Below are 17897 nucleotides of genomic sequence, written 5' to 3' on the forward strand. Positions count from 1 at the left end.
TATGCTCATGTACTGGACTAGATTAAGGGCTTAATGGGACTGGAAATTCAGAATAGACCACATAGATTTGTATATTGATAGACAAAATACTGTAAAGCAGAATATACCAGAAATTTGCACAGGCCTCACCAGCGTTTAGAGACAACAGTGAATTAAGCATTTAACATGTTTTGTTAAGGATCTGTCCAGTCTGCACCTTAAAATGATACTGTGTCTGCCAGTTATAGACTGTCTTCTGCTTTAAATGGTATTTTGACTACCAGCATTGATACAGTGTTGGTTAATGGTGCGGCGACTTCCAGTATTACATAGCCCAGTGACCCACAGCATTCAATATGGCCCTGTTGCTGAACAATAATAAAAAGTATAATAGAAGCTCTTTTAAAATTTTACCCATATTGTCTTCTTTTTCAACATATTATAAATCTTAGCTGTCAATCATAAATTGCCTTCTCTGCCTCTAGGTTGCTGAAATAGCAAACATAATAGATAGTGAACTTCTGCTTCCTCTCCTAATATTCTTACTCCTTCTGTCTACAGTCTCTCACAGCTTGTACTGCTGCACATACATTAGGTGCTCCTTTCTATCAATATGCACAATTTAGGGATGGTGCTAAGCTTATATTGATAATTAATAATTAATAGTTAATAATCCACAAAATGCTCAGAATCAAAAAGATACAATGACTCCCATAAAAGGCAAAAATGAAACACAGAATTAAGTGAATCCCACCATTAAAATGCAGTGACCTACAGTCATGTACGAATGGCTCCCAGAATTAAAGATACAGTAATAAATGGCATTACATGGCACAATAAGCAAGAAATGGTGCAGTGATTCCCAACATTAAATGGAAAAGCGTTTTATTAATTTTATTAATACGCCACACAGGGCAGGGTTTACCTGGAATGATGCATACTCAGCTGCTAAGAATGCCTCTCCGAGTTTTGTGGACATTTCTCTATTTTTACCTGCAGTTAGATGTTTCTCTGATTTCATTCTATATGAATTACCCTAGTATTGGCTGTGTGACTTAATCCTTCACCTATATATGGAGAATGGATGTTTTCAGAGAAACATATATGGCAGGCAGAAAGAAAAGATTTAGCCCAGAACTGCCAAAGGCACATTTTGTATGTGGAGTATTTGCCAGCAGATAGCCTTCACCCAAATCCCCTACCATCCACTCATTCCAGGTGAGGTTGGTGCTGTAGCTAGAGATGCACTAAATCCACAATTGTTGGATTTGGTCGAACCCCGAATCCTTCGAACATGATTCGGCCAAATACCAAACCGAATACGGAAGGGTAAAAGAATGAAAAATTTTCAACGTTCGTGTTTATGTCACAAAAAACGACATTATTTTAAGGATTCGGATTCGAATCCTGCTGAAAAAGGCCAAATTTTGGCCGAATCCCAAACCAAATTCTTCACCTACCTGCAACTGCATGAGCAGGACATGCAGTGTTATAGACAGAGCTGCACTTGAAATGTAAAAACTGAAAAAAGGATTAGATTGGAGTAAAGATAATACTCCTGCAAAAAAGAAGAGCATCTAGCTCCTAGCCCTGAGAAGTAGCTAAGAAAATTTCTATTTTTGCCATCCCAGTGGCATTGGCCTGGGCTGGATTCTCCAAGATTGACCGGCATCATAGACCCACCCCCGTGACATCAGCAGCCCATCCCTGTGACGTCACTACCTCGTCCAGTGACATCATGCTCCACCTCCCTGCTCAGAATTTATGAGCAGCAAATTTGGCAATCCTTATTAAGGTCAATGCAAATGTTGACTATGTATTATGTAAGACTTATTTTAAATCAAAATGTCCCCTCTAAAAATAAAAATAAATACATTATTCCCCCTCAAACAAGAACAAACCATTTTTAAGGTAAACTATTAAGCAGTACTTGGCATATACAATAAATATATTCATGAATTCAGCAGAAATATTTTACATCTTGATAAAGAGATTTCACATCTCAATAAAATGACTATGAGAAAGATTTCTATTACCTTTGTTTTCTGCAGGTTTGTCTGGGTTTCATTGTACAAATGTAAATGGCCAGACACAAATGCTTTCAGTGCCTGTATAAGCACTTTCTTAGGAAAACATATTTTTAAACTATTACATTTACTGAAAGAATGTTTAATCATTCACATAATTCTATCCCACATTTGTAATGTCATTTCCCTACCACAGTCACACAAATGCATAAGAAATAGGGTAATTTTAATTAGAACGTAGTTAATCCATGAGCATGTCTGTGGGCATTATCAATTCGATTTGCAAATAGGTTAATAAATAAAATAAATTATAAAATCTTGGATCAAGACATTTGCTAGATACATTATTAATAATAATACAGAATTGTGTATGCAAAAAAAAGCCTTTTAAAATAGAATACTATATAGTGAGTAGAACACAAACAGGGGATATCATAACTATAGTTATAAAATATAAAGGTACTGAATGAGCAATTAATTTGTTTTAGTTATGGCAACCCTGAATGGCAATGTCAGAATTCTTACTAAAAACAACTTAAAAACATATAATTCCCAGGATGAAAAAAAAAGTAAACATATTTAAGTATTGGAACCATAATTAATAATGATTGTCAAATCTTATTAAATTCATTAATACTGGTCACAACTGTCGGTTAGGTTTCACATAAAAAATCTTATTACCTGGGGGAAATTCAGTGTTTTCGTGAGTGTGGAATCATTGTTTTCAGAAGCAGAAGGGAAACAAGCTTGATAACACTGCCCTTGTGAGTCTGGGGGAACCATCCTCACTTCCATGTACTTCAAAGTCCCGTCTGTGTTCAGGTAAAGAGTTGGTTTATACTGGTCTGTGTAATGAGTGGTCTGGTATTTGCTTGAAAAACAAAATCCACAGCCGCGTCCATAATTGTCCCTTTTTAAGCATTTCACAAGCAAGATGAGGAAAGTAATAAGGGAAACTAAACTTATGGCAACCAGTGAAATGATTAAATACAAAGTCAAATTTGGGGATGTTTCAGAATTTGAGATTAAGTCATGAGACTGTGGTAACTCTTGAGCAATGTTGTCAACTGAATTTATAATCACTGTAACAGTCGCTGATAATGCTGGTTCCCCGTGGTCACTGACTGAAATGACAAGGTGCTGATCAGGATTATGCATTTCAAGGAAATTTTGAATTATCCGTATTTCTCCTGTATACTGAGAGATCTCAAATTGAGTTTGACCTATGGGTTCAACAATCCTGTAGCTAAGCCAAGCATTGTGTCCAGAGTCAGGATCCAATGCAGATATTTTGCTAACTAAATAACCAGCAGAAGCAGACTGTGGAATCTTCTCTTGAGCTATAAATCCCTTTGAATCCCCTGGATAAAGCACCGTGGGAGCATTATCATTTGTATCCAAAATAAATATGTAGAGTGACACATCTGAAAATAATTTTGGAGATCCAGAATCTCCAGCTCTTACAGTTACAGTAAGAACTTGAAATTGTTCATAGTCAAAAGAACGCTGGGCATAAATATCCCCAGTATTGGAATTGATGTACACAAATGAAGATACAGAAGAGCCATCAATTTGACTTTCACTTACGGAATAAGTCAAATCAGAATTTGATCCCTCATCTGGATCAGTGGCAGAAACGGTACATAATAAAGTACCAGGTTCATTATTTTCCTTTATATGGGCATTGTAAACAGACTGAGAAAAGGCTGGAGGATTATCATTGACATCTGAAACATTGAGCACTATCACAGTCTGATTACTTAAAGCAGGAGAACCTAAATCGGAAGCTGTAACTTGAATAGTATATTGTGAGGTCTTCTCTCTGTCCAGATGTTCACTAGTCACCAAAGAATATCTGCTTTTGAAGGGTTTAACTTTAAAAGGCAAATTTGATGATATATCCAACTGAACTTCTCCATTCCTCCCTGAGTCTTTATCTCTCACAGTGATAAATCCAACAACAGTTCCTATGGGAGCATCTTCAGGCACTTCCTTGGTCTTAGAGGTAAAAATAATTTCTGGGCTATTATCATTAACATCTTTCACTTCAATCTGGACAAGGCAGTGTCCCTCTAGCTTTGGAGTCCCTCCATCTATCGCTTTGACAAATAACTCATAAGAATTTGAAACTTCATAATCCACAAATCCCTTAATATATATTTTCCCTGATTTTTGATCTATGTCAAATATTTCTTTAGCTGAATCTGATGTATGTTCATCAAAAAAATAGCTAATTTCAGCATTAACAGCCTCATCCAAATCTGTGGCATTGAGTTTCACAATAGCTGTTTTTAAAGGAAGATTTTCTAACATACTGATTTTATAACTGGATTGATCAAACACTGGGGAATTGTCATTAACATCTAGCACAACAATTGTTATCTGTGTAGAACCAGACCTTGGCTGCTCTCCCCCATCCAAAGCAGTAAGCGATAGTTCATGTTTTCCTTTTTCTTCCCTATCCAATATTTTTTCCAGTACTAATTCTGCTATAAGTGCTCCATCATTCCTATTCTTTACAGACAATGAAAAATATGGGTTTGACTCTATCTGGTACTTACTCACGCCATTGACTCCAACATCTAAATCCTGAGCAGTGACTAGAGGAAATCTAACACCTGGATTTGCAAATATCTCAGTAATTTTAATAATCTGATCAGTTGTTGAAAATGTGGGAGAATTATCATTAATGTCCAGTATTTCTATTTCTACACTGAACAACTCAAAAGGCTCTTCAGTGATTAACTCTAACGGCAATAGACAGGTTAAACTGGAACCACACATACTTTCTCGGTCAATCCTATCTCTAACAATCAATTCTCCAGTCTTCTGGTCAACAATAAAATATATGCCATTTCCATCAGATCCCAGACTCAGCCTTCGTTTCTCAATTACAGCCGGATTCAATCCCAGATCCTGAGCCACATTTCCAACCAATGTCCCTAGCTCTGACTCCTCTGCAACAGAATAGTGAAGCTGTCCATAGACCCAGCCCCAGCTATAAAGAAAATAGAAATATACTACTTGCCATTTCCAATCTTTTCCTGGGCTTTGGAAGTCCATATCTTAGATCCCTTTAATTAAATATAGTTGATTATAAATCCATATAGAAATCCATGAATCTTTTGTTTTGATGGCGATGCTTTGATAAGAAAATAATCCTTTCCTTCTCTTCAAAATAACCCTGGAATTTTCATATCGACGGCAGCCCTTCTTTGTTAGGCAGTGATGGGCGGGTGCTTTTTTTTCAGAGGGAGGAGTGTGGAGGGACAACATAAACTGAGCCAGTGGTGCAGCTAAAATAAACTGGATGACAAGTGTGCCCTCTTCTGGCCAATAGTGTTAACTTCACCCACATTTTTAATAAGAGAAAAGGTTTTGACTTTATGAAACAAAGACAGTGTAAAAACAAATGTTGGTTATTTAAAATTTTGGCAATTTATAAGAAACCAGAACTATCGTGTCACTAATTAAATAATGCCACATATTTTAAAAGATATCTTTTAACAGTTTATAGATAAAACATACATTGAATACAGTTTTTGGATTTTTGCTTTCCTGTCAATAAATATATATTTTTGTTTATTTTATAGTACCTTTTTAGTACACACATTCACACTCACAAACTATTAAAATGCTTAAATATATTATAGATTAATTTAATAAGTTATAGAAAATTATTTCCCTTGTTGAACAATTTAGTTTAGTTGATTGAATACATTGATTTGAGTTATACCAACTTTCAACTTATACAAAGCATTGGATATAGTACTAGATAGCTTTATATTGTATATTTCTTTGTATTGCAGGCTTTATTTAATAAGATATTATTGTGTGTAGGAAGCTGTAATGACAAATTTTCTGCCATAGAATAATATCTACATTGCATGCATTTTCACTAGATATAAAGTTCCTGGATTCTCAGCATCATTGCAGCATTCCTCAAGTTGTGGTAAGTTTTTCTTACTGAAGTTGTGTGAATGGTGTCACTTGTGGTACACAAATCAATAACAACCTTAGTGGGTTATTCACTAGGTGCAGCTCAGCGACATGGTAAGCACAACAGCCTATGGGATAGGCCCGGACTGGCAATCTGTGGGTTCTGGCAAATGCCAGAGGGGCTGCCGTAGGATGCCATAGTCAGTCACTATTTATTAAGTGGTGGGGGACCGTTGGGTCTCTATGTTTTTGAATTGCCACAGCCTATTTTAAATGTGCCTTATAAATTCTATTATACAAGTGATCTGGTATCCTTAGAACTAGCCCAGCACTGCCATAACTCTTAAATGAACTGATCTGTACCAGCTAGACATATCCACATCCCATTATAAATTACGCAAGAGAAATTAATTGCCCATATACATTGGTATAAATGTAAACTAGAGGTGGTCAGGAAATACCATTCATATGTTATTCCCTTTTTCTCTGTAATAATAAAACAGTACCTGTACTTGATCCCAACTAAGATATAATTACCCCTTATTGGGGGCAGAACAGCCCTATTGGGTTTATTTAATGGTTAAATGATTCCCTTTTCTCTGTAATAATAAAACAGTACCTGTACTTGATCCCAACTAAGATATAATTACCCCTTATTGGGGCAGAACAGCCCTATTGGGTTTATTTAATGGTTAAATGATTCCCTTTTCTCTGTAATAATAAAACAGTACCTGTACTTGATCCCAACTAAGATATAATTACCCCTTATTGGGGCAGAACAGCCCTATTGGGTTTATTTAATGGTTAAATGATTCCCTTTTCTCTGTAATAATAAAACAGTACCTGTACTTGATCCCAACTAATATATAATGAATCCTTATTGGAGGCAAAACAATCCCATTGGGGACCTCTGGGAAATGGCAATACCCATATTTTGCAGCTTTAATACTTATTTAACATTTAATATTTTTGTACTACAATCTTTAAAAATATAAAGGACATAAAATGATTATATTTTAAAATTAGAATAAAACAAAGAAATCACTTGGAAATAAATACAAATCTGCTTTTTGTACATACATGAATCTGGCAGTCTGTCTTCCTAGATGGTCATTATTAAGATGCATATTTTAATATATTTATATGTTTGGGGATAAATAGGTATAAGTGTTAAGGGTTAAGGAGAGATGGTGAACAGTGTGGTGAGCTGCTGTTCAAGCAAAGACTTTGGATAGGTGATTTTGTTTGATATCTAAAGCATTGCTGGAAAACTCAATAAAAAAATGGGCCTAGTGCAGGACGTCTGACCATGTGTGTAGTTAGAGTCCAAACTGACAAAGGCTTTGTATAGTATTTTGTGATTTAAAGGAAAACTATACCCCACAAACAATGTAGGTCTCTATAAAAATATATTAATAAACCAGCTCATATGTAAAACCCTGCTTCATCTAAATAAGCCATTTTCATAAACATATACTTTTAGTATTATGTGCCATTGGGTAATCCTAAATAGAAAATTGTCATTTTAAAAATTAAGAGCGCCTCTTGGGATCATAGGATTCACAGTGCACACAAACAAGCCAAGGCACACATACATGCACATACATTCACATCAGAATGAACAGAGTTCTGCCTTTTGCTCCCACACTACTTCCTGTTACAGTTAGAGCTGCATTATTTCCTGTCAGGTGATCTCTGAGAGAGCACACAGACCATCACAAAATGGTGGATCAATGGAAAGGATGTAAAAGGGCAATATTTACTGATATACATATATATTGCAGTTTGGTGAGATTCGAGGCCATTTAACATAATATAAACTATCTGTTGGTTAGGTATTCATTCTGGGGGTACAGTCAAATGCACCAGCATTTCTTTAGTTTTAAATATTACCAAACATGTTTACAGTACAATTCAATATAAATGTAATTTCTATTAAAATAAAGAAATCTAATAACACTTCTCTCACCTGCTTTGCCTCATTAGTATTGGTTGTGTGGGTTGGAATGGATTCACCTAAGAAATCTTTCACCTGGGTAAAATTCATAGGTTGCACAAAAGTGTCTGTAGTAGAAGGAAAACAAGCTTGATAACATTGTGCTTGTGATTCTGGGGGAGCCATCCTCACTTCCATGTATTTTAAGGTTCCATCTGAATTCAGGTAAAGTGTTGGTTTATACTGGTCTGTGTAATGGTTGGCCTGGTATTTGTCTGAAAAGCAAAATCCACAGCTGGTGTTGCAACTGTCCCTTTTCAGACATTTCACAAACAAAATGATGAAAGTTGTAAGAAAAACTAAAGTAATGGCGACCAATGAAATGATTAAATATAAGGTCAAATTTGTTGATGTTGGTGGATTTGAAATAAAGTCCTGAGAGTGAGTAAACTCTTGTTGAATGGCGTCAACTACATTTACAATCACTGTAACGGTAGCAGACAATGCTGGTTCTCCGTGGTCACTGACTAAAATAACAAGGTGTTGTTCAGCAATATCCATTTCATGGAAACCTCGGATTGTTCTTATTTCTCCTGTGTAAGTGGAAATCTGAAATAAGGTTTGGCTTATTGGTTCAAGAATCCTGTACATAAGCCAAGCATTGTATCCAGAGTCGAGATCCACAGCAGATATTTTGCTAACCAAATAGCCAGCAGAAGCAGACTGTGAAACCTTCTCTCGGACAATAAATCCATCTGAAACATCTGAGTTTAATACAGAAGGAGCATTATCATTTGTATCTAAAATAAATATAAATACTGAGGCATTTGATGTTAACCTTGGAGATCCAGAATCTTCCACCATTGCAGTTATTTGCAGAATCTGAAAATATTCATAATCAAAAGGTCGTTGGACATAAATATTGCCATTATTGGAATTGATGTACACAAAGGAAGATATGGGGGAACCATGAATTTGGCCTTCAACTATAGAATAAGTTATGCCAAAATCTGATCCTGCATCTGGATCAACTGCAGAAACAGTACATAATAATGTGCCAGGTTCATTGTTTTCTTTTATATAGGTACTGTACACAGATTGAACAAAGACTGGAGCGTTATCATTAACATCCGAAACATTGAAAATGATTATTGTCTGATTTTTTAAAGCCGGAGAACCCAAATCAGAAGCAGTAACTTTAATATTATATTGTGCAGTCTTTTCTCTGTCCAGATAATTGCTTGTCACCAATGAATATCTATTTTTGAAAGGCTGAATTTTAAAAGGCAAATCTGATGAAACATCCACTTGTACTTCTCCGTTCCTCCCAGAGTCTTTATCTCTCACAGTGATAAACCCAACAACAGTTCCTATAGGAGCATCTTCAGGCACTTCTCTGGTCTTAGATGTAAAAATAATTTCTGGGCTATTATCGTTGACATCTTCCACTTCAATCTGGACAAGGCAGCGCCCCTCTAGCTTTGGTGTGCCCCCATCTATAGCTTTGACAAATAGCTCATAAGATTTTGTGACTTCATAATCCACAAATCCTTTAATATATATTTCCCCTGTGTTTGGATTTATGTCAAATATTTTTCTTGCTGAATCCAATATATGGTCATCAAAAGAATAACTTATTTCAGCATTAACAGCCTCATCCAAATCTGTTGCATTTAGTTTCAAAATAACAGTTTTCAAAGGAATATTTTCCACCAAGCTGATTTTATAAGTTGACTGATCAAACACAGGAGCATTGTCATTAATATCTAAGACGACAATAGTTATTTGGGTAGAACCGGACCTTGGTTTTTCTCCACCATCCACTGCAGTTAGCAGTAAAGAATGCTGTCCCTTTTCCTCCCTATCTAAGGTTTTTTCCAGTACTAATTCTGCAATGAGCGTTCCATCGTTTCGATTCTTAACAGACAAAGAAAACCAAGGGCTTGGGTTTATCTTATACTGGCTCACACCATTGATTCCAACATCTGCATCCTGAGCAGTAACTAAAGGAAATCTAACACCTGGATTAGTAATTAGCTCTGTGATTGCAATTACTTGGTCAGATGTTGAAAAAGTGGGAGAATTATCATTAACATCCAATATTTCTATTTCAATACTAAACAGTTCAAAAGGATTTTCAATGTTTAACTCTAAAGGATATAAACAGGGTATAATGGAATCACACAGGGTTTCCCGGTCAATCCTGTCTTTAACAATCAAAGCTCCAGTATTCTGGTCAATGATAAAATATCTGTAATTTCTATCAGATTCCAAAATCAGCCTGCGTTTCACAATATCTGCCAGGTTTAATCCTAGATCCCTAGCCACATTCCCTACCAATGTTCCTGGCTCTGACTCCTCTGCAATAGAATATCGAAGCTGCCCTGAAACCCAGCCCCAGCTATATAGGAAAAAGAAATATACTACTTGCCATTTCCAATCCTTTCCTGAGCTCTGAAAGTCCATATCTTGGATGCTTTTAGGTAAAAATGATCCTTTTAAAAAGCCATAATTCTTCCCTTAACATGTAGATCCTTAGACCAAAGTAATCCTTTTGTTTTTCTTACGAATATCCTTGGAATTCTTTTTTTTTTTTAGTGACAGCAGTTTTTCTTTGTTAGCCAGTGAAATGGAGGTATGGTCTTTTCCAAGCCAGATGGAGCAGTGTGGAGTGATCAGATGAACAGATCTATTGACGTAGCTAAAAAAATATAAATGGATGGCAAGTCTGCCCTCTGCTGGAAAACAGACAAACTCCATCCATTTCTTCAGGTTATAGTATTAATTTGGTCATATTATAAATTATTGGATGATAGAGAAACAATTTTAAAGCACAACCAGCATAATGTTGAGAAAAGTATATTTTTAGTAATGTTATTTTCTTTAAAAATCAGAAATATAATGGGTCGCATTTCACTCAGTTTGACTCATTACTATTAACTGTTTTTAGGGATGAGTGAACTTTTTTGCTACAACAGTTTTGTATCAAAAATTGCAGTTTACCATCTGTGTTTTTTTCCAATCTGTCCTAGAATCTCGCCATGTGATCTGTTTCACCAGAAAAAAATACAGCCTGTCATTATGCCCCTGTGTCATAGTTGACACATCTGAAATCCCTCCATAAAGAGTCAATATCAATGCAACCAACGTCCCTACATCATGATCGGCACATCAGAGGTATTACACTGCCAGCTGGCATGTCAATCGGAGAGAGAAAGAAACCTAAGCAAAACCCAGTGTACCATCCTGATCACCCATTACAAACACCTTATCAGCAATGTAATTATACCTACTCCATCACTGTAATTGTGTGATCCTTGGCTTATCATTTTTGAAAAGCAAACTCTGCAGATGCTATTGCAATTATTACTTTGGAAACATTCCAGAAAAATCAAATGAATGCTTACCAATGAAATCATTAAAAAGTATATTTGTTAATGTTTGGAAATCTGATTGTAGGTTCTGAGACTGTTACATTTTTGTTTAATATTATCGACGACATTTGAAATGACTGTAACATTAGTGTTGGATCTCCATGATCACTGACTAAAATAACAGGATATTGCATACAGTTCACTACATCAAGGTAAAACAATTAAATCTGATTGGATGACAAATCTGTCTCTTTCAGACAATTTTATTAACACCACCCACTCCTTTAAACTAAAGAATAACCAGTTTACTCAGTATATTCCCTTTGTTCCCGCTTATTTTTACAAAATGTAAACAAATGTAGAAGTAATTATGGGCTACCAAGATCTTTGTGATATTTTTCAGCTGTATAGTAACTGTATAGTACTATACTGTACTATTGCAGTAATAATGGATCCCATACCTCTATATTGTGCAGGGTTTCGATTATTTTAATTTAAATCATCAGTATATGTACAGGATTAGACATTTTACACAGATCATAAGAAAATGTTGCAAGTTTATATACTGAACAAATTATATGTTTTATTTTTATGTGCCTCTGACATATATGGTTTATATAGAAGTACTGCATTTGGTTTGGTTGAAATGCACTGTTATTCATGTCTTTTTGATTCTTTTATTTTACTATCATATATCAGACTCTATAACACCTTTTATGACATGAATTCGATTAAGTAGATACAAACATTAATACTGTAATGGGGGTGTCCTAATATACAGTTCTACTATAAAGCAATTACAGCTTTTGGCAGATTGTTATTATTATTTATATAGTGCCATCAATATACACAGCGCTTTACAGAATAGAGGGGTACAAAAGACAGAACAGTTAACATGTACATATAAACAATTCACAAAAATGGTTCACAGTTACAGTGAATCAGAGACACTTGGGGGAGGGCCCTGCTCGCAAGAGCTTACATTCTAAAAGATTATTGCCAAAACCAATCTGTTCCATTATACCTCTTTGTTTCTACCTCAATAAATTGGGGTATTACTCAGTCACTTTAAAAGCAATTCTAAGGAGTCTTCAATAAATAATTCCAAAAGCAATGCACACCTAAAAATGGGCTCACACATGCTTTTTTTGTCAATTCTTTCATTCACAGCCAGAGCTCCAGTTTTTTGGTCAACAAAAAAAATGACTTTTTCCTTCAGATCCCAAACTTAGTCTAAGTTCAGGCAGTTTTAATTACCTACCAATGTGCCTGGCGTTGTTTCCTCTGCAAGGGAATAATGAAGCTGCCCTGAGACCCAGCCCCAGCTACAAAAGCAAAATAAACACAACACAATGCCATTTCCAGGCATTAATGGAATCCATATCTTGAATGATCTCTCTTAAATATTCCAAAATATGGATTCTTTTATAATCCCATGTGCCTGTAGTTGCATTGGTGGTCCTTTGCCAGATAAATCCCTCTTCATGAGAATGCAGGGAGAATGGGTGCAAATTGTAAAGCATACTTTTATCCTGTTATTTCTTAAAGCTAAGCAAATGCCTTTATGATTATGCCTCAAAGCTTTCCACCTCAGAAATTGCCTAAATATTTCCAATATTGCACAAAATCCAAAATGTTATAGGCTGCAAAACCATGACAGAGCACTTTCATCATAGAAATCACAATATATATATATATAGAGAGAGAGAGACCATAATTTAGATGCACAGAAGAGCTCAATAAATACTAATGGCTCTACGGGCTACAGCATTAAATCCTAAAAGGTGTTTTAGGTGCTGATGAAGGCCCCTTTATGATCAACTGCACCCCCATCCCAAGGTACTCACTAGAAATCCCACACAGCATAAAAACAAACAAGCGTGAATGAGTCTGTGCAGTCCGTACATAGCAAACAAGTTAGACAATTTTTGAAGATTAAGATGCATTTTCTTGACTATGTTATAGCAGAAAACAACAACAAAAAAAAACAACTAAACCCAAGCTTTCTGCAAAGTAGATGTTATCTGCACGCCTGCCACTCGCCATGCTTTTTCTAGGAGCAGAAATGTGGGGCACTTGCAGCAACCCCAATGCAACTGAACAGGAAAAAAACATCCAGTCAGCTCTTTTCTTCTTTTACATCATTTATTATTCAATGTTTGATGCTTGGCACTAGCCTCTTATTGTCAGACTAGTGTAAACACATTTACAATGACAATGTTGTTACAGTTAAAAATGGTGGTATCACTGTATGTTGTTCCCTACGTTTGTCTAAATAGGTTGAATTTAAAATAATAAATAATGGAGCCCTTACCTGATTCAGCTCCTTTAGCCAGCTTGTTTCCGAAGAGGTGCAATTGTCATTGACAGTTACATTAGGCGGTGTAAAACCTTGTGGATTTGTTAGACTTGTATCAGGGTTCCCTGTAGCTTGAGGAAAACAAGCCTGATAACATTGTGCCTGAGGTTCTGGTGGAACCATCCGCACTTCCATGTATTTTAGGGTCCCATCTGTGTTTAAATAAAGAGTTGGCTGGTACTGGTCAGCATATGGCTTGGATTGCGACCTACTCATAAAGCAGCAGCCTTTGCTACTGTTATAGCTTTCTCTTTTTATACATTTTACTATCAAGATTGAAAAGGTAACAAGGGAAACTAAGCAGATGGCCACCAGCGATATAATAAGATACAGGGTTATATCTGTCATGGGCTTGGAATTTGAAAGCAAATCACGAGATTTAGAGTTTTCTTGAAAAACGCTCTCCACTATGTTTATAACCACAGTGACTGTTGTTGTAAGAGGAGGTTCCCCATGGTCACTGACCAAAATAACAAGCCGTTGCTCTGAATTATCCATGTCTTCCAGGCTTTGAATAGTTCTTATTTCTCCTGTGTTTGCAGACACTTTATATGGCTTGAAATCAGTATCTTCATTAAAACCATATTGCAACCAAGCATTGCGACCTGAATCTAAATCCACTGCTGATACCTTTGTTACTAAATACCCAACAGCTGCCGACTTTGGAACCAGTTCACTAATAATGATCTCATTTGAAACAACTGGATAAAGTACAGTGGGGAAGTTATCATTTACGTCCAGTACAAATATAGACACATCAACACTGGAAAATAATTTCCCAGAATCTTCTACTTTTACAGATATTTGAAAAATCTGAATGTACTCAAAATCAAAGGCACGCTGGGCATAGATATTACCATTTTGGGGATTAATGTAGACAAAAGAAGAAACAGGAGAGCTATCTATATTTCTCTCAGTTATAGAATATATTAAGCCTGCATTGACGCCTTCATCTAAATCAAATGCAGATACTGCATATAATAAACTGCCTGGTTCATTATTTTCTTTTATGAATGCTTCATAATGAGTTTGTAGAAAAACTGGGGGGTTGTCATTAATGTCAGAAACATGTAGCGTGATTGTAGTTTGGGTTTGCAGAGCAGGAAAGCCCAAATCAGTTGCGGTCAGTTGAATCGTATACTTAGAGATCTTCTCTCTGTCTAGTATTCCATCTGTGACCAAGGAATAGTGATTGTTTAAAGGTTTAATTCTAAATGGGATGCCTTGGGAAACCTCGAGTTTAACCTCTCCATTTTTCCCAGAATCTCTGTCTCTCACTGTAAAAAAAGCCACAGCAGTGTCTAGGGTTGCATTTTCAGGCACAGATGTCGACATGGAGGTTAATATTATTTCAGGTGCATTATCATTGATATCTTCTACTTCAACATGAAGCACACAACGCCCTTCTAATTCAGGAAATCCTTTATCCTTTGCTAGAACTGATAGTTCATGAAATTTTGATTCTTCAAAATCCACTAATCCTTTGATAAAAATGTCACCAGTTTGGGAATTTAAACTAAACAATTCCTTTGCAAAATCTGAAGTATGGTCATCAAGATAATATTCTATTTCACTATTTTTTCCCTCATCCAGGTCTGTAGCATTAAGTGTGATTAAAAGGGTGTTAAGCTTTGAATTTTCTAATAGTGTTATTCTATAGCTTGATTGAGAAAACACTGGTGGATTATCATTGAAATCTAAAACAATTACAGTGATTTGACAAGATCCTGATCTGGCTGGCTCACCACCATCAACAGCAGTGAGAATGAGTCTATGCTCTTTTTTTTCTTCTCTGTCTAGAGCCCTTTCCAGTACCAGCTCAGGAATAGGAGTCCCGTCTTTGCGTTTCTTCACAGACAATGAAAAATATGGGTTTGTTTCTATTTTATACTGACTAATACCATTGACGCCAACATCGGGATCCTTTGCAATCTCTAAAGGAAACCGAACACCAGGGTTTGCACGAATCTCTGTTATTGTTATAATGTGATGGTCTTTTGAAAAACTTGGTGAATTGTCATTTATGTCCAAAATTTCAATTTCTAGACTAAAAACCTCCAACGGATTTTCAGCAACAACTTGAACAGGCAAAAAACAGCTTGAGCTGGATGCACACAGGCTTTCTCTGTCTACCTTCTCTGTCACAGTAAGAGCCCCATTAGCTTGATTCACTGCAAACTGTCGACTGGTTCCCTCAGATCCCAAATGCAGTCTTCGCTTGTATAAATTTGCCTGGTGTATTCCCAAATCCTGAGCTACATTCCCCACAATAGATTCTGGTTCTGACTCCTCAACAATAGAATACCGAAGCTGCCCAGAGACCCAGCCCCAGCTACAAAGTAAATAGGAATACACTACTTGCCATTTCCAAGCCTTTGTTGAGCTTAGGATGTCCATATCTTTAGTCCTTCCTTTGAGATATTTTTCAATGTATTTCTTATTAAAATCCCATAAGTTTGTAGTTTAGACTTCAGTCACTGAAAGAGGTAAAAACCCTGTATAATGCAGAGTAAATATCCACTGGATTTTCATCAGAGCAATAGCTTTTTTCTTTGTGTCAGTGGAACGATGGGAGGGTGAAGCACTGAACCAGGAGGAGGAGAATAGGAGTAATAGATATTAATGTAGCTAAAGAAATGATTCAGGTCTGCCCTCTTCTGGCCATAGTACTTAACTTTCCTTAAACTAAAAAAAAATAGTTTTACATGTATAATATTTGTGTGTGTTGACTTTTTATTATTTTTATTCTATGGTAAAAATGAATATTTGTATTCATGCACGTGTTACATAGTAAATGGTTTTGGAATTTTAATTAATACCATTTAAGGGTAGTTTGAAAGAAAGAGGGATACATTATTGCAACACTTCAGACAAAAGTTGCTTCTAGTCTAGTTTGTACAAAACATATACAATAGGGCTCATTTACTAGCAAAATTGCAGTATATGGTAGGCAATTTCAAATACAACTTGCCATGTTTTATACCTGCAATGCCGCAATTGCATCAGATGCACTAAAATTAATGTAATTACGTGTGAATTTCAGTGCAAATCAGATGCAATGGGATGTTGTAATTTCCAGTGCTCGTTGTCAAAACAATGTCTGTGTCTAACTCTTTAGGTGCAAGTCTGGTGATGCAGGCCACAGTGAGAACCCAACAGATATTAACACCTTTAAGGTGGAACTAGCTCAAGGATTCACCTGCATCAGTAATAAATGGCACCGATGTGTGCAATGAAAGTGGCAAAAATGTGCAACAAATGCTGATGTGGCAGTAAATACATCTTTTGATATTGTAAACATTTTTAACCAAACTACAGCTTTCTGCTAAGTTTGATAAAGATAAGGATAAATGTAAAATCTTGTAATTAGTCAATAATGTATGCACTTCCTTTTGAGTTAACTAAAGGGCAAGTTGTAACTCCCAAACTCACCTTACTAATGATCCAAGCTGTTAAATCCCTAGTCCCCAAGAAGTGAAAATCACCTGAGCCACAGACAATTATAGAATGGTTTAAACAAATGGCAAAAAAAAAATGAGGAAATAGCTGCCATGACCAAAGGCTACAGTATATTAAAACTTTCTGGAAAATCTGGTCACCATGGAACCCATACTTAGAAACCTCCTAAGGGTTCATAAACCACTAGCGTATATGTTCACAAATGAGATTAAGGATCTGGGTCTACCAATATCCTATGTTCTTTATGTTTTCTTGTTTGTTGTTAGTTACCGTTTGGTATCCCAACCCCTAACCTATCAGACTGGGTTACATGAAAATCAACACTATATGCAAATGTTCAAGAAACAATAAAATATGAAGCAGAGTGGCATTGTATGACATTTGTAACCCCCGTTCCTTCTTTCTTTCAGTACACCTCCCCAAATACTTACTCCAGAAAATACAAAAATAAAGAATTAAAAAAAAATAGTCAATAAATTATATTCAATTTCTTATACTACCTTTCCCCATTTAAAATAATAGTTGCCCCATTTTATCAGTGGTAATGCATTGCATCTCTGATTTAAATGCACTATATACACTATATAATTTGTATCTCAGAAACTGAAGATTTCAAAACATTATCTCAAAACATCTACAAACATTATTATATTATTTTTAAATATTTTATTATTAAAGTATTATATTTTTTTAAATATTATATTCATTTTATAATATATAATATTGCTAATAATATATACATTTTCTATTAATGTTTTTAATTTATATTATTACATTATTATATATTAAAACATTATCTTCAAAACATTATCAAAACCTTTATA

The 17897-nt window shown here is 35.6% G+C and overlaps 3 protein-coding genes across 15 annotated transcripts in view; all 3 read right to left on the reverse strand.

Moving 5' to 3' along the window:
* The window catches only part of pcdhga11 (protocadherin gamma subfamily A, 11), a 264554-nt gene that overhangs the window by 149464 nt on the left and 97193 nt on the right, over positions 1-17897 (reverse strand). For 2 of the 13 annotated variants that reach the window (XM_031898051.1, XM_031898046.1), the window contains exon 1: positions 2688-5186. The exons of the other annotated variants lie outside the window; for them this stretch is intronic. In XM_031898051.1, the coding sequence (XP_031753911.1) occupies positions 2688-5069 (2382 nt within the window). In that variant the 5' untranslated portion in view covers positions 5070-5186. Of the gene's footprint in view, positions 1-2687; positions 5187-17897 lie in introns of those variants that run through there. 13 annotated transcript variants of the gene reach the window in all.
* On the reverse strand, positions 7828-10508 carry LOC101731401 (protocadherin gamma-C5). The gene has a single exon (XM_004913159.2). It carries the CDS (start codon positions 10345-10347, stop codon positions 7828-7830), a length of 2520 nt encoding a protein of 839 aa, XP_004913216.2. The 5' UTR covers positions 10348-10508.
* LOC101731450 (protocadherin gamma-C5) lies at positions 11401-16106 on the reverse strand. Its single transcript, XM_004913160.2, has 2 exons — positions 13570-16106; positions 11401-11427 (listed from the first exon to the last, which is right to left on the reverse strand). The coding sequence occupies exons 1-2, from the start codon at positions 16009-16011 to the stop codon at positions 11401-11403; spliced, it is 2469 nt and encodes an 822-aa protein (XP_004913217.2). The 5' UTR covers positions 16012-16106.

The sequence above is a fragment of the Xenopus tropicalis genome, chromosome 3, assembly GCF_000004195.4.
Source record: "Xenopus tropicalis strain Nigerian chromosome 3, UCB_Xtro_10.0, whole genome shotgun sequence".
NCBI classification, from domain to species: Eukaryota; Metazoa; Chordata; class Amphibia; order Anura; family Pipidae; genus Xenopus; species Xenopus tropicalis.